The sequence below is a fragment of the Lagopus leucura genome, unplaced genomic scaffold, assembly GCF_019238085.1.
Source record: "Lagopus leucura isolate 7727_CA_CO unplaced genomic scaffold, USGS_WTPT01 Super-Scaffold_73, whole genome shotgun sequence".
NCBI lineage: Eukaryota > Metazoa > Chordata > Aves > Galliformes > Phasianidae > Lagopus > Lagopus leucura.
In genome coordinates, this window is record NW_024962252.1 from 93,327,803 (window position 1) to 93,348,837 (window position 21,035).

Consider the following 21,035-nt stretch of genomic DNA (forward strand, 5'->3'; position numbering starts at 1 on the left):
GGGAAGACTGCTTTGACCTTCATGGCTGGGAAGCAGCTCCCGTATGCCCTGAAATGGCTCACAAGAAAAACAAATGTCGCCTGCTTCTGCAATATCTCCTTTTTGCTACCCTACTTACGGCCCATGGGTCTGCACTGTTCCCAAATGCCTTTGACTTCTGATGATGCCAAGATGGGGTGGAGGACCAAGGGTGGATGCTACCTTCCTTTCTTTCCCAATTAAAGCACTGTGTAATTGCTGCTGACCTTTGAAGAACCACCCTAGGGCTTTCCTGCTTTCTATGTCCCCCCACTATGTAATATCCAGCTTTCCCTCTCCTGTCTTGGAGAGAGTGCTGTCTGCATCATTTGCCCAGGGCTGTGGGAGGACAGGTAGGTATCAGATTCTTTGCAGCAATGACAGGTATCCCAAATCTCATCCTCGGTTGTTATACTGGTCTTGTTGTGTATTCCAGTGGGGATGCCTGGATGCTATGCTCTCCTTGAGGAGGGGCAGAGGTCCATCCAAGGGAGATCACACTGGAAAAAACTTCTAGAGTCAAGGGCAGATTTCTGTGCTGAAATCAGACTTGTCTGTGGTGAGATGTTGTTTGGGTGAGTGTCTGCAGCAGCTGGCTGTGAGGCAGGGCTGCTGTGGAGAAAGATGGGGGACCATGGAATTTGAGCAGCCCTCTGTCACAGCAGGGCAGGATAGAGACACTGAGACAACCTTGGGCAGTACACAGCTGCTATGTGCATTGTAGCTGGAGGCAGCTCACAGATCTGCAATGTTTTGCAGCGTAGTGGTGATGTGAGCCCTTTGCAACACATTCTCAAACCTGTGGCAGAGAGAGGAATGAAAGCTGGACCAAGACTGCAGGATGATTTAACAGGCAGAGTGCAAACAGCCTCTCTTAACAGCAGTGCTGCCCCCCAGCATCCCACAGTGATTTCTGTCTGAGCCTGAGGGAGGACCTGCCCCAAGTTCATTTTTCCTAATTGCTGCTGGCAGACCCATTAGTAAGGGTTCACAGGTGCCAGCAGGCAGGGGGTGATAAGGACTGACCTAGCTCATCCTTTCTGGGTGGTTTGTGGCATTGCCTGGAAGTGCTCTGTTCTGGAGGATGTGGTTTTATTAAAATTAGGAAGAAAAAAAAAAAATCAGCTTAGTGATGGGAACAGTACCAGCCACAAGAGCTGGGAAAACACAAACCCCACCGGGAGAGAGATGGGATGAAATAGGGCTGCAGACATGAGACCGAGGGAAAAGCTTATTGAGAAAATCTCTGCCCAAGCGCACGTAGTTTAGAATGAGCAATTGAGCCAAGCAGACCTGAGGGGTCTTGAGGGAGCAGCAGACAGAGGGAGACGACTGAAAATCCTCTCCTTCCTACTGTGTGCCTTCAGGCACAGACAGAGCTGGGTATTCTCTTTTCTCCAGTCAGCAGCTTGGTTTGTGCTGACCTCCTAAATATTCAGCTCATTATACAGTGTAACGTATAAATAAAACAGAAGCAGGCAGCAATATTCTCCAGGAGCATATAATCGGCTTCCTTTCCTTTTTAATTATACAGGATTTGTCTTCATGTGTCAGGCTAGCCTGTGAACTAATTTATTATTTTAACAAATTAAAGTCTGATCTTTGTGCAGTAAAGTGCTCCTCTACAGCTGCATGTGCACACCTGATTCTGGGGAGCGGTAGGGGATGAAGAGCATCAAGGGAGTCAGTAGCTGTGTGTTGCTTCTAGAGGTCAGCAGTAAGAACCTTGGGTTTAGGAGAGACAGACAGAGAAGTGGAAGCTCTGTTCTTGCAGCTCTACTGCATGTTGCCAAAGACTGGAAGAAGAGTTGACATCTTAGCGTGGTTTTGGCAAAGGCAAAGCAAAAGTAATTGCATCTGTGAACCCTCATGCCTCATGCATAGTGGGGGATGCAGTGGATAAGAAGACATTGGGTTTCTGCTCTTTGAAGGGAGAGATATGAGAGACATTCTTATGCGAGGCTCCTTCTGGGCAATGTATAAGTGAAGATCTAATGGAGAATGGGGAAATACAGGAGATAGAACATTCATAACTGAATGAAAGCAGGGCAGGAAAAGATTACTTTCTTCCAATAAGACCAGAAGTTTGTGCCTGCTAGAAAGGTCTAGGAGAGAAGAGTGGAGAAAGGCAAAAGCATTCTTCTCTATCATCACAGAGAGGAAGAACGTTCTGTTTCCATCATGCTGGAAATTACAGAGGTAGACAGATTTTTTTACAGAGGGACTTCTTGTGATCTGGTGTGCAATGCATTGTCTCTGCCCCATGGAAACAAGAGGATGACAGACAAGGAGCACTGTTCACATGTGAAGCTCAGGCCCAGGCTGCCTGCAGGACATGGGGGTATGTTTTAACCTGGCACCACTGCTGGTACAGCAAGTGCTGGTTCATGAACATGCGATGAGACCTTTCTCCTTAGCAAAGCCCTGGAAACAAAATCTGGCCTTTCATCACATAAATGAATCTGTCATTTTTATCTTCCTGCAACTTAGCGTCTCCTGATTTGCAAATAAATTCCCCATGTTGGTGGCAGCCCTAGCCATCCGTTTAAAATTAAAGCTTTGGTGCCCTTACTGGAAACTGCATCAATAATCCTCTGGCAGCTCTTTGCGCCTTCATCTTTGGCTGGCGAGGTTGGCAAATATAAGCCCCTGAAGGGTGTTGTGAACCCTGTGCATCATTTATTGAGGATACAAATGGAAAATGCACAAAGTGCTGGTCCTAGCTGTGATCTACCTAAACACAGTCCAGCTGCCTCAGCTCTGGAATGGCTCCTTGTGCCATATCAATGGCCAGCAGCCTATGCTATGCCCAGATGAGCATGGGGACACTGAGGCATTGGAAATCCAGGTCAAGACCCAGAACAGGAATATTTCCATCCAGGCAGTGCTTACAGACTTAAGTTCTCGAAGGCCAAGTCCTTTGCTATGGCCATTTTCCAGCAAGGGTAATGACAACATGGCCCTGGCTTCAGGGCCGTGGGTAAGTGGGACACTTACTGGAAGGTCCTCAGGGACTCGTGCTCCTGCTGAGCTAGCAAAAGGAGGCAATGCTCTGTCTTTTGAAGACAGCTGTGTGTGTGAGAGAGACCAGGCACAGGCAGGAAAAGGTCACTTGCAGCAAGCTCAGTGATGAATGATTAGAGATCCTCTAGGGACTCAAGTCAGAGGACAGACTTTGCTAGAAAAATGCTTTGTCTTAATTAGGTATCTGTATTAATATTTGATCTGATATTTAGTTTTTTTCTTCCCCCAGCCTGAATGGTCTCAGCTCTGCTGAGAGATACTGAATCACCTCCAAGCGATGGGAGGTCCTTGGCTCAGCTCTGCATCCTCACCTGAGGTAGCCCTTCAGGGTCTACCCCATGGAGCTGCCACCAAGGTGTACCTGTGCCCAGGTACTTCAGCAAGTGTCACAGCCCTCAAACTGAGGAGTTGGAGCTGAAGTCTTCACGGGGCAGAAGGCTGTGAAGGGCAGGTGACAGCCTGGGATCAGAGCTGCCTCCATTTCCAGCACGTGTTTGGAGTCAGCACAAAGCTGATGAAGAAGGCCCTGAGCCAAAGAGGTGCTTAAGCGAGCACTTAAGAGTTAAGTGTTTAAACAGTGACTTCTGTGGGCTCATACAAATGCCTGCAGTTGGCTAACTTTGTACTGAAGTGCTCGGATTGCTTATAGGAGGGTAAGCAGAAGGAGGGGTGGGTCCTGTGCCAGTCCCCCAGCTGCTGCACAGTACCTGGATCTCCCCAGAACGGCACTGTGGGCACAAAGCCTGGTCTGCAGCCCACTTCTGGGACCACCACATGAGGCAGAGTGTGGCCTTGTAGCCGTGCCTGTCGCTGCAGGTTGGGATGGAGCTATCAGAATGTGGACTAGAGCACAGAAAAAATATATCCCAAAGTGTGACTTGCACCTTGATGCTCAGCTTTTTCAAGTGCCCCATGTGCGGTCCCACCCTGCATTTGAGCGAGTCCCATTGGGATGTTCGGGGAGATGGGGAGGCAGCGCGATGCCCTGCTGCTTTCTCCTGCTGGGGCTGCTGTCCCTCTTAGTGCCTGCTCGGGCACCAGGGCACAGGGAAGGATGAGCCCTACTCTGTTTGAAGTGTTATATATAATCCCTTCAGATGGCATTAGCGCCTTGGACAGCAGCAGCCCTATAATCAAGCCTTCCGCTCACAGGGGCCCAGTGCTTTGGCATGATGTTTAAATCTCATTTGTGTAATGCCTGGCTGCAATTCCTGCCAAAGGATTACCCTCTTTCTTTGGTGTCCCTGAGCAGCAGCACACACAGAGTTCGAATTGTTGTGGACTGGAGTGACATGCCTCAGGATATCGGGATCCCTAGAGGCTGCTTGCACCAAATGGAGAGGAGTTTTCCCTTGTTTACTGGAGCTCCTGCTAGGCTGATGTATTTTGATATTTCTCCTGTCCTCCTTTTTATTAATGCCCAAGTCCCAGGAAAGCCTCAGAGATGAACACTTGGTGAGGGGTTGGGGAGGCGAGATCCTACCTAAGGAAGAGAGGCTGCAGCTCTTCAGAGAGCAAGGGTCTCTGCTGATGTGCTGATGTTTATGATCATGTCCCAGTGCAATGACATGCCTTGTTTCTGCTGGTGCTCCCAGCTCTCCAAGTGACTGAGCCAGACCCTAAGAGGGAGAGCAAGCACAGAATGCCCATGTGAAACCCTGTGCCTTGTGCCTGTCCTGCTTGTGTGAGTCTAAATGGAGCCAAAACAAAAACAACTTTTATTTTAGCAAAGGCTTATGTTCTCTATTTTAAGCCGGTAAACATCGCAATGGACTGAATCAGGAGCCACTTTTAGTTCCTGCTGCCCACTACCTTTCCTCCTTGGCACCCACCTGGGCTAGATGGAATGCCTTTCCTGCTCTCCCAACTGCTTTCAGCTCAGGGAATGATCTATTTAATGATTTTCAGTGGATGATTTTTTTTTTCCCATATGTATTTCCTTATGAACTCTCCAAGCTCCCTGCTCTGGACAGAACAGTTCATTTTGCAAACATTCAGCCCGTATCTGGGGGCAGAACTATTCTGCAGGATGCCTCATGCCCTAAGCAGGCAGGGATGCTTGTTCCTCTTTCCTTCTCCAGTGATCCCTGCTTTACTGTAATCACACAATTATTATGCCATTAATATGTCATATTCAGGGAAATCCACATAAACAAAGCACTAATGGTTGCCAGAAGATTGTATTCTTAGCAGCTAATGACCTGCTATTCCTCCACAGCACCACTGCCCCTTCTTTTGTTCCTGATCCATTATTTAAGCAGGAGATGACAAAATACACCTTTGCACCCAGTGCCGTTGAAGTGGAAAATCACCCCTGTGCTTGATCTTGGTTTGTTGTTTGACCTCTTATTTGCTGTTGTTGGGATCTGGGGGTATTTTTGACATGAGACAGTTCTCCCTGCTCTGCATTCTCGCTTGGGAGCATCCCTGCCACATGATGGGATGCAGCTGATGTTCTCTGCAGTGGGTAAGAAAATGCAACAGAGGCATTGCAGGGTGCAGCATGGAGGAGAGAGTGAGCTTCATAGCACTTGTGGCCAGAGCTACTCATTTTTTTGATATCTTTTTCCACTCTTTCCTGTGGATTCATTCAGTCTCTCAAACTCTTTAAGCACTGAGTGTTTCCTATAATTAATACTAGCCATTAAATTGCAGTGCTAAAAGAGAAATTACCTAATTCCAAGGAAAAACAATGAAAATTTATTACTTGTACATGAGAGAAAATGAATATGAAGCTTAGGGAGAGGAGCGCTGTGGAAGATAGAAAGGCAAGAAGAGTATTGACTTAATTCTTTTCTAGTGCAGGGCAATTTGGCTTGTAAAGTGAGTTAGATCACAATAAATTAAGTTTAGATTTCTGCACATCAGTTAAGTAATTCCTAAGACAGGACTCTAGAGCAAGGAAGAGGTGATAATATGTAAGGGAAATATTACAATTAAGACCTCATCCAGTGACCCAGAACTGATGTCCTGTCTCTAGGTGGGTGAAGCAGATGAATCAAAGTGGGCTGGCGAGTTTCAGGAGGAAATGTTGCAGGGGTATTGAATGTTCACCACAGAGATGCTCCAAGTGTGCAGCTGGGCTGGGGATAGCTAGCAAACAACATTTTCCTGACCCACAGCAGCCTTCTCACTCAAGCTTGTTGGAGCCTTTCCTGAATGGTGCATGTCCAGCTGCTCTAAGCCTATTGGATTTAATTGACATTTAAATATATAGAGAGACATCTAACAGCCTTAAGTGCTCTGTGACCACTTTTAAAATCCATTTCTCAAATCAAGTTTGATTTCTTTTTTTAAAAAAGCTAGTTTTGCTTTTCTTCCTGCCATTAAAATTTAGGTGGCAGTTGTTTTAACAGAGCAAGTCCCCCCAGGCACACCATGAAATCTTTATAAACTCGAAGGCTTTGGTGGACCTTTGATGCAATCGGCTTGCTTTTCCCTCATCTTTTACACAGCAGTAAATCATGTTTTGCAAGATGCCTCAGAAAAAACATCAACAATATTTATCACCCCGTCTACATCGGTCCTCCTGAAAACCTACAGATGGTTTACGTACGTTCCTCTGCTCGTAAACCTGCTGGGTGTGGTGACCTGATCATTTTAATAACTCTCTCCCAGTCTTTGAGGGCTTTCTCTTGATCCAGCTGGTAGTTCAGGGCTTTCTTTGTGTCATGCAGCAGGATAAATTCTGGAGGAACTCCAAATAAAGCTGTGAGGTCAAGCTACAGGGGAATAACTACCCCGTACCTACAAGGCCCTGTAGCCCTGCTCTACTAGGAGTTGGGGGAGAGTCCCTTGAAGCGGGGTGCTTGTTGGGTACTGTGCTCTGGGGATGCCCTGCAGCAGTGCTGGTGGTTGGCTGATGAGCAGCAGCTGGGGCTCCCTCCTCCCTGTCCTGTTAACACAGCGAGTGCACTGTCGCATGTAAAATCAATTACAGGATAAAAATCACCCGTCTCAAAAGCTCCGTTTTCACTATTAGCAGGCAAAATCTCCTTTGAGATGGTGTTAACAGAAATAAAAAAAAAAAAAAAGAAAGAAAAGGGGGGGGGGAAAAAAAAGAAAAAAAAAAAAAGGAGTAAAGATCAATTATTGGATAAGATCACAATTTTCTTAGGGGCTGAGCCATCTGTAAATGTTTGAATCTCTCTGCATTACGTGTTGAGATCAAAGAGCCTGTGCTGCTGGAATGATGCGATCTTATCGGCGCTGTCTTGCACTCGCTGGCCAGGTGCCAAAAAAGCTTCTCTGTCCTTTTTGCTTGGCACCCCAGGAGGGCATGGCGTGGCAGGGCTGCAGGTCTGTGCGTCTGTCTGCTTTTGCTGAGACCATGCTGCTAGAGAGCGGGACCCACCAGTGGTGGGGGTGTTTGGTTAGAAATTAATCATTTCAAACTCCAACGACCAAATTCTCTTTAACACGTCGCTACAGGACTGCAGGGAAAAAGAAAACAAGAAAAGAAACAAAGAAAAAAGAACCAACAAAAAACAAAGGCTTAGCTAAGCTCACTGTTAGCATCTTCCAGCGACGCCTGGCTCGGGGCTGCCCAACCTCTGGAGCGGGGCCGGGTGCTCCTTCCTGTCTCTAATGGGGCTGACTTTGTGCGCGCAGGGCTCCGAGGCGGACTGGGACGACCTGTGGGATCAGTTTGAAGAGCGGAGATACCTGAGCGCTCGGAAGTGGAAGGGCGGAGAGGACCCGTACCGGCTCCATGCCTTTAACCAGCGGGAGAGCGAGAGGATGCCCAGTGACCGTGCCGTCCGTGACACCCGCCACCACAGGTTCTGCCCACAATGCCCTCCCTCCCCTGGGATGCCAGGCACTGCGGGGGGACCACAGTTCTGCTGGGGGGGTTAGGGCAGGGGCACGGAGAGGTGTGCGCAGCAAGGAGACGCGCTTGCCCCTAGGATGTGAGGTAGTGGCCTTAGGTTGCATACAGAAGATTCACGTTGAGTATTAAGAAAACTCTTTGCAGAAAGAACAGTGAGGCGGTGGCAGAGGCTGCACAGGGAGGTGGTGGAGTCACCGTCCCTGGAGGTGCTCAAGAACCATGGAGATGTGGCACTGAGGGACGTGGTGATTGAGTGATACTGATGGTAGGTGGATGGTTGGACTAGGTGATATGAGAGGTCTTTTCCAACCATAATAGCTCTATGAGCCTATGATTTAAGGGCATCCTAGGATTCACAGAGAAATCAGGAGAAGTGGCAATGGTAATGTTATTCAGTCTTCTGTATTTTCCTCATCTCCTTCAAGAAATCTTGTTATATGGGCAGATAGTAGTGTTCTGCTTCCTTGATTTGAGGATGTTAGAGGGGGATCTGGGCTTTTAGACTGGGTTTTGTTCTGGCTGGATTGTATCCTTAAAATCAAATATTTCACTTAAATTGATTTATTGTCAGGTGTAGTAATCCTGAATCTATCAATTAAAAACATTACTTCCCATGTAAATGCATTATTCCAAGATCATAAGAACAGAAAGAAAAAACCTTTTTTTTTCTCTCCAGAAAAGCAGGATAAGTTTGTGTGATATATAGCTGCAGCAGTGGGTGTGCAGGAACACATCACTGTGATGGGCATAGCCTTTGCTGGTGCTGGGAACTCTTGTCTTGTGAAGGAGGCCCTGAGATGGTGCAAATGGATGGAACAGCTGCTCAGCAACTGTTTTTCTCTACAGAGGGAGGAGTTCATGGGGGGCTGTAAGAGTCTATTGTGGAGTGAACGGGAGAGGTAAGAACTTATTGGAGCTGCTGAAAGAAATAACCCAGCATCATGGTGGTAAAAACATATCCTTTGGCACCCAAAAATTCTCTTCAGCACTTTGGTTGAAATGCTGAAATGACAACAGCTCTCCAGCCCTCTAGTAGTCAGTAGTGCTTACTTATTTATTTATTAATACTATTTGTTTTCCTAGCCCTTTTTCATAGTAAGGAGTAGAAGCTCCTTTCTCCAGAATGGGGCTAACAGCCTTGATGGACACTTATTAGAGTAGATCAGAGAGTGAGCGTGCTATTCCTGGAGGGAATTAACCCCAAGGTTATTAACCATCTGCCCTACTAAGAAAGAAGGTAGACTCAGTTGCCCCCTGGCTGCACCCAGGTCCTGGCATGGTGGCCTGGGGGAAGATGGAAATGCAGAGTGCAAAACATCCCACATAGAAGAAAATGTTTACTCAGAATGCATGTGATTGAGGAGCTGCTGCAGCTGGTGCTTCAGCTGTTCATGAGGGAAGCTGCATCCTACAATGTGCCTTGCTCCAGTGCATTGCCGTGCAAAGAGCCATGCCAAGGGGCTCCCAGCTGCCATCCCCAAAGAGGCTCACGTGAGGGGCAGGAGGCTGTAGGGACACTTGTTCACCTCTAAAGCACGTCCTTGGGGTGAGCAGGTCTCCTACAGTCTCTCAGCCAAGTGTTGGTGCCCAAAGCAGAATGCTCTGCTCTCACACCAAGTTTTCAGGTTTTGCTTTAATTGCATTCCTGGTTATGCACCAAGCAAGCTCTTGGACCACATGAAGGGATGCCTTTCCCAACGGAAGGGCAATGCAGCATCCTGTGATGGTTATCCCATCCCCACCAAGAGTCAAGACTAAGAAATTCCCATGCTCACAACACCAGCTTGAGCCCAGGTGCAGGTTGCACGTCTGAGCTGTGCATGAGCATTGCTTGTTGCTGGGGTAGGTGGCTGATCCCTTTAGCTGTTGTGGTCACAGGCTGCTTGGGATACCTCACTGCCACTTCTTACCTTTAGCAGCAGTTGAGCTGCCATCATATAATTACAGAATGACTTGGGTTGGAAGGGACCCTAAAGCCCCCCCAGCTGTAACCCCAGCTGTGGGCAGGGCTCCCCCCACCAGCTCAGGCTGCCCAAGGCCCATCCAACCTGGCCTTGTGCACCTCCAGGGATGGGGCACCACAGCTCTGGGCAGCAGTGCCATGCATAGGGAGCGTATCTTAGCTTTTCAGCATGGCTCATTTCAGCATAGCTAGTTTTGGAAGTTGACAGAGAGTGTGCCTTATCTGAACCAGAAGAACTAGCCTGAGCAGGGATTTCTGCTCACTGTTGAAGTGAAGCAGATAGATAAAACTGGGGACAAGATCAACAGGTGTTGCAGCAGTGTTCTGGAGATGTAAGAACTTCCAGCAGACTTTGCTAGCAACTGCAATGTGTTTAAGTGTGCAAAGGATGTCAGCCAGCCTCAGGCATCCCCTACTGCCTGTTTTATTCTATTCCCCCTGCTTCTCCTTCTGCAGCTCCAATACAGGTTCTGTAGTGTTGTCTTGAGCTGGCAGAGCATGGAGGACAAAGACAGAGCCCTGCTCAATCCTGGCACAAGGCAATAATCCTCTGAATTTCTGAAGCTGCCTGAGTCCCAAGTGTTTTATGAGAGGCCATATCTTCCCGGCTGAGCTTGAATTTTACAACTGCTGGAGGGGGTATATTTGTGTGCATATGTGCATGTCTGAGAAAAAGCAAGCAGCTGCTCAAATCGAGCTGTGGTTAAGAAGAGAGCCTTGCAGGCATGCTGGCAGGTTTGGAGATTGGACACAGCATCATCTGCTGACATGGAGCGTGTTCTCAGCCATAAACTTGATCACATGGACTTGCCCCCCATAAAAATCTTATCTTGCAGTCTGTCATATTCCCTTTGCTTGCAACAACACATGCCGTAAGATTTTCTTGTTTTTGATGGCACGGCCTTTGATTTAATCTTTCTAAGCTCTCCTTGCACTTCTCACACTGCCTTGTTTTCCTCCAACCTTGTTGCCCACTAGTCCAAAACCATGTTGAGACAACCCAGCATTTCCTTTGATTCTCATCAGTTAGAAGTGCAGTTCCCCGTGCAGGGATATAGGTGTGTCTTGTCTTTTTAATCCCCAGAAGCTGAACATAATCTGGAGAATACAGAAATGCCTCTATGTTTCTCGCTTGGCTTGTTTTAGAGCACAGATAAAGACCTGTGTTGTGCTTTTGCACCTGCATTTCCTGGCTGACAGGATAGAGGTGGGGTTGTGCTCTGTTCTGCTGTCCTCATTGGTACCTGAACTGAAGACCTGAAAAGCAGCTGAGTAGCTAGCATGTGCCTGAAGCTCTTTAACTCCGATCTGAATGTGTCTGGATGCAAAGGGGTATGGCTGTCTTCCTGCTTTTGTGGTTCTTTATTAGCTATCACTTATGATGTCCAAAGCCAGAATGCTGAGAATATTGAGATTTGCAGTTGTTGGCAGCTAAGCAAAGAGGGCAGCACAGGCCTTCCTTGCTATTAATCAGAAATAAGCACTTCATAAAATCGTAAAGTAATTCTGCTTGGAAGAAAACCGCAGATCAGCCTCCTGGCTATGAAATCGGACCAGGTTTCTTTGCTGTTGCAGAAACCACTGTGACCTCTAGGTCTCCTGCCTGTCGTGTGGATCAGTGTTTTGCAACACAATTTAAAAACCTTGACTGCAGCACATGTAATTTGTAGCTGCCTCTGATTTGTGTAACGGGCTTTGAAGTTGCTCGAGTAGCCAGCCTTACATTACCCACGTCTGTCCTATCATGCAGACACTGCAGTCACTCACAGTCAGTGCATTTAAATGAGAGGAGGAGGTGATACACATCAAAGCACTCTTGATAAAGCTTCCTGTCCTCACTGCCTGCCGTGCAGTGACTGCACTGCACCGCAACAACTGCTCAGGCTCTGCTGTAGACGAGGCTCAAGCAAACTCAACGTAACGTCCTTGTCTCCAGTCTGTGATGCTGCCTGAAAAGGGGGAAAATATTAATTTTAGCTAAATTTCCCATTCTCCTGCTTCTGTTGGATCTGGCCTGAAGGTGCTCCACAAAAGGGAAGCAGTTTGTGAGCAGCATCCCTAAATAGCATCCTGGGCTTAATCACCTTTGAGACAGTTGTAATCTAGGCAAGCCCCACTGGCATCAGAGGGAGATTATTCGGTTTCACACTGGTATCAAAGAGATCAAAACCTGCTCAGGGACATGCAGGCTTCCTGAAAACACTTTTATGTTGGTATAGCAAAATTACTCAGCATCAAGCCTTGAGTGAAGTGCTTTGAAGTACTGGAGGTTAAAGACTTATCTTCTGCTGCTGTCTCACCCAGGTGTGGGAACACCTGATGGGTCTCCTTGGGGACCTGTGGGCTGTGATTTGGGCTAGAAGCATGCAATCTTGGCCAAGAGCTGGTTATGTGTCCAGGCTCTCATCTTGGCAATGGCTGTGGCCTCACCAGTATGTGTGACAGCATCTGTGACTCTTCCTGCCCTGTTTTTGCTGTCTGGTGGAGGAGACCTGATGGTTTCTGAGACAGGCTGATGGCTTTAGGGGACAAAACTCAATGAATGTAATCATCTTTTTCAAATATCTATTTTTACTTTATAGCATTTTTGAAGCTTTTTTTTTTTTTTCTTTCCATTTAGTGGAAAGAAGTGTTGAGAAGGGGCTATATAAAATGTGACTTAATGGGCTTAAGCACTGAGAAGTTGTATCTCCCCTAAGATAGCTTTAAGCAGAAATGGTACTGGGATAAGATGCTGCAGCATGGGCAGTTAAGGGACAGGGTTGGTTATGAATTGATCACAGATACTGTAGGGAAATGGCAAATGATGATTTTGCAAATTCTGCAGTTGTGGATTTGAAGTCCTATTTCTCCCCTTCTTTTTCTTTCTCCTAAGCGAAAAGGATGAGGGTGACCCTTGGGAAGGAGTTCAGAAGTGAGATAGGCTGTGTAAGGATCTGATGGAAATATACAGGCGAATGTTCTGAATGCATGAGGATGTGCTGCTTAAGGGGCTGTAACTCATTTCTTCTGGAGGGCAAAGCTAGTCATATCGGAAAGTACAGGAAAGAGCTGTGCTGGGAGAGTGAGTTATGGCTCCTGTCTGTACAGCAAGGAGAAACTGCTCCTGAGCTGCATGTTCTTGGCTAAAAGCTTTCTGTAGGATGTGGGGGATCAGCAGAGCCTGCCAGGCCCTGCAGACCCCTGCTTACAGAGCCCAGGTCCTGGCAGAGAGGAGATTCTGGGCTGACCTAGCCAACACTGGGTTATAACATGGATTTCACATCTCCTACGCCTTATGTTCATTCAAGTTGTCCCCTGTGCCAGCCCTGCATTGCTTCGCTGGATACAAAGGGTGTCAACAAGGGACAGACATTCTCCTGAGAAGAGTGGAGGAGGCACCTTTAATTTATTTGGGCTAGTATTTTGCTTGCCGAAAACTGCTGAGCAAAACAGATGAAAGCAGCTTCTGCCCCTTCCCCAAGTGATAGATTTTCTTCACCGAGGTTATTTTTGTCTTATTTCCCCATGAGGCAGCTTTGATTTTGCTTTGGAAATTCCATACCCTCCCCCACCGCTATTATATTTTGCCAAGAAAACGTGCACAAAATACTTCTGGGTTGATCGAAAGCGATTCTTCCTTTGTTCTTTTTCAATTTCTCCATTCATTCAAGAAAGGTGAAAAAATGAAGTTTGCCTCTCTGCTCTTCTTAGCAGCCTTGTGGGGAGATGATGTGCACTGAATCCTTTGATGAGGACAGCTGGGCATGCAGTGGATTGGGGATTTTCTTGTGCAGATGCTGGGGATCAAGGAGGCTGCCCCAGCACAACACCAGCTGTAGAGCCCACAGACAAAGTGCTGGAGCTGGTGCTGATAGGCTCTTGGTTGAATCCCAGTGCCTCATTCTAAAGTGCCCCGTCACTAAGGGCACAGACTAGGAAGAGCAGAAGATGTACAGCCTTTGAAGCAGGGTTTTTCCCATGTTAATATTCCCCTGCGAGTTAGTGCTGAAAAGCAGCTGCAGCTTAGATGTGCTGTCAGCCCAAACTTGAGGTAGTGGCCATCCATCCATCAGTGCCACCTGTCTCTCCAGCCTCTTATCTCTCACTCAGGCCCTCAGGAAATGGATGAGCTGGTACTGCCAAGGCTAATTATTCCTCCAGACAGAAGACGTGATAAAATATTAACCTTTTTCAACAACAGAGCCCTAGTTAATTAGATCCACTTCTGTGACACATTCACCCGGAGATAAAAGCTCATCTCCAGGAATCTGCCTGTGTGCAGCGATCTCTCTGTGTGTCATGATGGGAGCAGAAGGTGGGTAGAAGGAGGATGAAGACAGCTGGGAATTTAATAAAAGCCAGTGACCTGCCAGTAGCTGTGCCCTGAGGAAGAACCACTCCATTCTGATGTGAGGATGTGAGCAGCAGATCAACTCAAGCACCACTGCTTTCATCCAAGATGCTGAAGCTCTGCGTGGAGGCAGAGCAGGGGCTGGTCAGATCTGTTCAGCTCACCTTGCCTGGGTTATGGCTATGTTGTCAGTTTGGGGACTATGTCAGTGGACAGGAGTTGGCCAGGTTGGCTGAGTAATGGTGTTTTGCTTGGTTGATTTTTTAAGAAAAATTAAAAACAGGAGTTAGCAATTTCAGGCTAAATCAAAAGTGAAGCTCTTAGGGAATCTGACAGTAAAAATGCAGGAAGATGTAAGGCCTAACTGATCTGTTTTTCTCACCCAGAGAAATCATTTAGATCTCAAATGTTTTTGACGCTCTTAGTCATCTAAAAATGACAGGCTGTATTTAAAGGCAAGCAATTTCTAAAATCAGATAAAAAGAATGTGTTGGATTTCTAGGGAACAAATGATGCAGCGGAGCAGAAGCAATGCTGTGATGCGTGTTGGGTCCCCAACATCTGCAGGAGATGTCAGTGGAGAAGCAAAGTACAGCTGTGTTGCACTGGGGAGGGCTGGGAGGCCCTGGGGACCTTTTAATGGCAGGAGGTGGTGGTGGCTTCTGGTGACTCCCAGTGGGTGGGTTTTTAGCACCCATTCCTCTATGGAACACAGTGTCTCCTCCTTGACCTCCAGAAGCCTCCATCCTTATGATGCAGAGAAAAGATCCTATATTTTTGGAGGAAAGAGAAAGCATGCCCTAAACCATAGCAGGGCCCACGAGTGATTTCAGAGGATGGATATTGCTTCATCACCAAGTGCTTTGGTGCTCCCAGGCTGCCATTGATCACTCCCTGCTAGAGCCTCCCTCTTCCTTTGACTGCTATAACGTATTGACTACTTGCCTTATAATTATTATGTGCCATTGATTACTTTGATAGCTTGCTCTGAGCAATTCTGACAGAATAAAGTTGTTTGTTTTAACTTTCATGCTTGTCGCAGTGTTTCTATTGACCTGATATGTTTACCTAGACTGAAATCGAAGTTGGGTATTAGCAAGCAATGGAACTAATTCTCTGAAGTTGGCTACGGTTGATAGTTCAGGCTGCAAGCAAATTCTTTCTTTTTTTCCCCATCAAAAGCATCAAAAGCACCCTCACTACCTGCAGTGCTTGCATTAAGTCAGGGACTTCCCAACTTCTCGTGCTACACTGTCAGTAAGGGGGTTGGGGTGCACAAGGAGCTGGAAGGGAACAGAACCATGATGGCTGACCCAGACTGGCCCAGGAATGTCCCCAACCCTGTGGCATCATGCTGAGCAATAACATGAAGGGAGTTGGCTAGGGAGGCTGCCATTGCTCAGGGACCAACTAGGCATCACTCAGATAGTGGTGGGAGTTGTATTGTTCATCACTTGCTTTGTTTATTCTTTCTGTTGTTGTTGATTTTTGATTGTTTCTCTTTCCTTTTCTTGCTTTCTTATTAAGCTGTCCTTATCTCAGCTCATGAGTTGTTTTTTTTCCCATTTTTTTCCCCCCCATCCTCCTGCATGGGGAGGAAAGTAAGCAACTGGCTGCATGGTGCTGAGCCAGGTTAAATCACAATCGGTTGGAGAAACAGTATAGGCCCTGAGTCAGTGTGGAGAGCCCAAGAATCCCAAAATATTCATGAGCTTCTTTGAAAATCAAGATGTACAGTCTTGTTTAACTTGGCTTTGAATGCAGCTATATTATTCTCTCCTTCCATTTGAGTAGATTCTTTTTATTCTCCTCCCCTTTTCCAAAGAATAAAATCCAGTGAATTGTTAATAAATTATTAATGAATCATCTTGTCTGTCGGTTCACAAGCAAGCAGCACATCATGTGCACAGAAGGCTTTTTTTCCTTCTTGCTTTTCTCCCTTTCTTCAAAAGTAGCTGTTGGATTAATTATTTTATTATCCATCTTTAAGGGAAAGAAAGAGAGAAAGGGAAGGAAGGAAGAAAAAGTAGGAAGGAAAGGAAGAAAACCAAAAGAGGGAGCAACTTAAAAGAAATACTAAGTGTGCACCAGCTAAATATAACACTACTGCAACTGCCAGAAGCTACATAAGAACATCTCCTCCTTGGCCAACCTGCTCTTTGAGTTGAACTCCAGTATCTTTTGGAACTTCCTGGAGGCAGTGCGAGTGATGACCATTCAGGCAGCTCTGATTCCCTGCTAGTGCTGGTGGTTTGGTAGTACGTGTTCTTCTGGGAATTTACTCTACAGCCCAAACTGGTTTGAGACACTGGCAGTGTTTTCCTGATGGTCTTCCTTAGTATTATCCCTCTGCATCTAGTTAACACATACCAAATAATTCCTTGCCAGCTCTGATGTTAACCACTACTGAATATTTATTGCAGGTTGTACTGTGCATTCTCACCCTTGCTCAAACTTTTTGCATCCTTAGTGGTCTGTTTGACTGGGGATTTTCAAGGAGAACCAAAAATAGTTATGGGGATGACATGTCCTGAAGAAGGCAGCGCTGACCCCCCCTGTGTGAACACAGTTACAGTGAACACAACAAGCCTACAGAGTGCTGAGCTAGTTTTCATGATAAAAATATAACAAGAGAAAGCTCTTCTTGGCTTTATTCTTCACTTATGGACTGCTACTGATTTCCAGAAGGGCTCCCATCCTTTTGGTAAGGTACAAATGTATATGTGAATGCATCTTGTTTGAGATGTCAGGTCTCTGGGTTGATATAAGAGGGTTGATGTGAGCCCCATGGCTGCAGTGTGGAGGCAAACCCAAACAGTCTGAGGTGCATGCTGGCTAGACCATTCTCCTACACATTTTCAAGGAGAAAAGGGGGGGTTGCACCATGTGTAGTTCATCTGCTGCTCAAAACTAATATGTAGAGAACACATTGGAAGTGGATGGCAAGTGTCAAGGAAAAAGCACGCTCCAAATGAATGGACCAAGAAAGGCTTAGATGCAGAGTTGGTCTCCAGTCATGCTGTTATCACTGGGCTGCTTGCTCTGTGTTTCCAAGACAGGCTTTGGTGTGTTGAGGGGCACTATGAGCCAATTTAAACCCAAAATGGGTTGAAATGCTCTGGAAGTTGACGTGTTTCCCCTCAGGAAAACCTCTAGGTATGCAGAGTTGGCTGTGCATTGAGTCTATGCGAGTGTTTGATAACTTGGTCAGGAGCAGGAGGGTCAAAACAAACTAAGAGAAATGTCTTCAAACAGTGTCTTTGAAGGTCTGTGAGGTGCTGAGGTGTCTTCAGCTGTAGCAATGCCCAAGTTTGGGATTTTGCAAGAGGTCTTTGCAGCTCCTGTGATGTAACAACTTTAATTTTGAAATTATTTCAAATTGGAATGGGAAATAAACCTCAGAAAAGTGAAACTTATCGTTAAATGAAAGCTCAACTTCTTGGCTTCTGGGATAAAGGCAGAATAGTCTGTGTGTGTGGATGCTCTATCTTGGGTGGTTTGAGCCCCTCCAGCTTCACTGAGCAACTACAGCTCCCACCTTGCAGGCTGCTGCACATCCCTGCTAGCACTTGCAGTGCTAACACTGCTCCCCAGTCCTGCTGCAAGACTTTAAAATTCAATTTTAAATGACTTCAGCCTGTAAGTTCATCACACTGCAAGGTTATTACATTTTTTTTTTGTTATTTTGTTTTTTAAGGAACAATCTTAAAAAAAAAATCTTTCAAACTTTCTTTCTTTGTTTCCTGAAAATATTGTGGGTGGGGTTTTATGCTTCTTTTTTTTTTCTTGTTGGCAATTGGGTGACCTATGAAATACCACAAGCAGCACAAAACATTTATCCAGTGACAGCCTGAGGTAGCACAGGCAGTTGTTAGCAGGTTTATTTTCATTATTACAGCAATTTTAGGGCTGCATACTGCAATTTGCACTTGCAGTGAGGTATTAAATTGAAATTACCCCAGATGTAATTGTCACACAAAATAATCCTGGACATGGTGGATTTAATGCTTTTCCAAGCTGTGGTTTTTATTACCCAAGCAAGTGCCAAAAAACCACTTAAGCTGAAATCTGCTTTCTCAGGAGCCGGAATGTGTAGCTGTTGTTAAAATGGGGGGGGTGAGATGCAGGAAGAGGGCCAACGGGAGGAAACAAATGTCGTGTAATGTGGGGTGTGGAAGCAGCAGTGGCCATTGCCTATGCAGTAATGGCAGCGCAGTCATCCATCCCATCTTTGGGATGTTACAAGCCTCATTGAACAGAAGTTAGGGGCGAGCCATAGAGCTGGTGACCAAGCTTTGGATGTGCTCGTGAATGAAGTTTTAGTGCTTTCTGCGTGCATGAGGTCTAATTGGGCTGACGCAGCACGAACAGATCTGGAGTTTTAAAGACAAGTTGCCTTGCACAGGGAGCTCTCAGCACATCGCTACGGGCTCAGCTGGTGTGCAATATCCCCAGCTCTCCCATGAGTGGCTGATACATACCCTGGAGCATTATTTATTAGCTTCTTAACTATTGTAGTAACGTATTGATGGCTCGGTATTTTCCACCCTCTCTTGCTCTTCTCCTGAAATAGCTTCCCTTGTTAGCTACGCAGACTCCCCCGCCTCGTGCTGGAAGTGAGTGGAAGGACACACAGCTCAAAACAGCTGGGAGATAATTGTGTATAAATAGCACACGGAGAGCGACTGGTACCGTCTGTCACCACAGCTCTGCAGAGCAAGTGAGAGCCTCTCCTGTGCACAGAGCAGCAAAAGCAGTTTGCTTCTTGTGATGTCAGGTTGGGAAAACTCAGCTGCATTGCATTACTGAACGATGCAAGGGGTCAATGAGATGAGTAGCTTAGAATCATTAAGATTGGAAAAGGCCACTAAGGTCAAGTCCAACTGCCAACCCTTCCCCACCATGCCCACTGACTGTGTCCCTCACTGTCACATCTCCACGTTTCTTGAACATTTCCAAGGATGGTGACTCCTTGGCAACCCGTGCCACTGCCTCACCATTCTTTTTGAGAACAATTTATTCCTAATATCCAACCTGAACCTCCCCTGGCACAACCTGAGGCTATTATTTCTTGTCCTGTCACTGTTATGTGGGAGAAGAGGCCAACCCCACCTCACCACAACCTCACTTCAGGTCATTGTAGAGGTCAATAAGGTGTCTCCTGAGCCTCCTCTTCTCTAGACTGAACAATCCCATTCTATCAGCTGTTCCCTGTAATACTTATGCTCCAGACCCTTCACCAGCTATAGTGCCCTTCTCTAGACACACTCCAGCATCTTGATGTCTTTCTTGCAGTGAGGGGCCCAAATTGAACACAGCACTTGAGGTGCAGCCTCACCAGTGCCAAGTACAGAGGAATGATCAACTCCTTAGTTCCGATGACTGCACTATTTCTGATACAGAAGGGCATGGCCTGGTGCTGGTTAGTAATTCAGAAACATATTTTGCTTCTCTGAGATGTAGCTTTGATGGACGAGGGTGTTGCCACATGGAGCAATGTTATCAACGCTTCTCCTGCATGCAGAGTGGGCGTGCACCTTTGAGGTGCTTTGAGGATGGACATTGCATTATAATTGGATGAATGATGATTTTTTGGAAGGTTGGTGATTGTGTAGTCATGAGAAATATGGCTAGGTCAAGCGAAGGCAGGATTTGGAAAGCGTTTTGAGTGGAACAATAAGAAAGCAACAACTGAGTTAGTGCGTGCTGGAGAACACTCTGCTCTTCTTGTGTTCATGACGTCCCACCTTGGATTTCAGCATCTGAAGGCCCTTTTTCTCTTTCTCTCCATAGGTGTACAACTCTGCGCTACCGCCAGGATCTCCCTCCCACCAGCATTGTCATCACCTTCCACAACGAGGCCAGGTCTACTCTGCTGAGGACCATTCGGAGGTAAGAGCTCTCTGTCTCCTGAAGCATAGTCGTAAATGCTTTTAGAAAGGGTGAGTAGGCTTGAGCTTTCTGTGAAGAAAGGCAGAATGTGCCAGCACTCACTGCAGCAAAGTGAATAGACCCACCAGCTATGAGCACAATTACCAGGGGAAATTAGCATGAAATTTGGTCTCTGAGAAGTAGGTTTTACAGAGAGGTGCTAGGGAAGCAAGTAGTTGTGCTTGCTTTTCCGGTCTAGTATTGGGCTGTCTGAGAGGAGAGGCAAAAGAATATTACAGAGCCTGGAATAACAGTTTTAAATGCAGCTGGGTACCAGTGCTCAGCTCTGTGCTGTCCCTGTTGCCTAGGGGTGGTCATCATTCTGCAAATCTGCTCTGGTATTGCTGCTTGAGCTTCTCCACTGAGCCATCCAATGCCAGAAAGGCTTTACTAATTGAGAAGCTCTAATAGTACACATGCAGACAAGATTTTCAAGGATGGTTTCTGTTCTCTTCTGGGTGCACTTTGGAATGCTCTGGGAATGTGGCCATTCTTTAATTTGTCTGTTTGTTCTTGGCTGGATTTTGCTGTAGTCAGTTAGAGACAAAGGCTTCATTTTCACTGCAGAATTTAAAAATCAGTGTTTAATCCCAGCATGTGCCTTGCTGCACTTGAGGGAATATATAATGAAATGTGTCCATCACACCTTTGAGAGGCCTGTGTCCAGATCTCAGCTGGTATCTTCTTTTAAGGAAAGTTCTCTGCTGTCTGACAATAATAAACATTTCACAGCTATGTTCCATGCTCACATAGTGAAGACTTGGTTAGCAACAAGCTGTAGGCTCTAAGGTCGTGTAGATACATAGGGGTAGCTCTTGTTTGCCAAGATTTCAGCCCTGCCGTGTTCACCGTCACATCCTGAATAAGCACTCCTCTAGAAGCAGCATCCATCCTCAGGTGGGTGCAATCCATGCCACAGGCGAGTTTGACAGTCC

At 46.5% G+C, this 21,035-nt stretch overlaps 1 protein-coding gene across 2 annotated transcripts in view; it reads left to right on the plus strand.

The window, feature by feature from the left end:
- The window catches only part of GALNT14 (polypeptide N-acetylgalactosaminyltransferase 14), a 63,243-nt gene that overhangs the window by 14,748 nt on the left and 27,460 nt on the right, over positions 1–21,035 (plus strand). For both annotated transcript variants that reach the window (XM_042888337.1, XM_042888348.1), the window contains exons 2-3: positions 7,654–7,823; positions 19,963–20,061. In XM_042888337.1, coding sequence (XP_042744271.1) covers positions 7,654–7,823; positions 19,963–20,061 — 269 coding nt within the window. The remainder of the gene's footprint in view (positions 1–7,653; positions 7,824–19,962; positions 20,062–21,035) is intronic.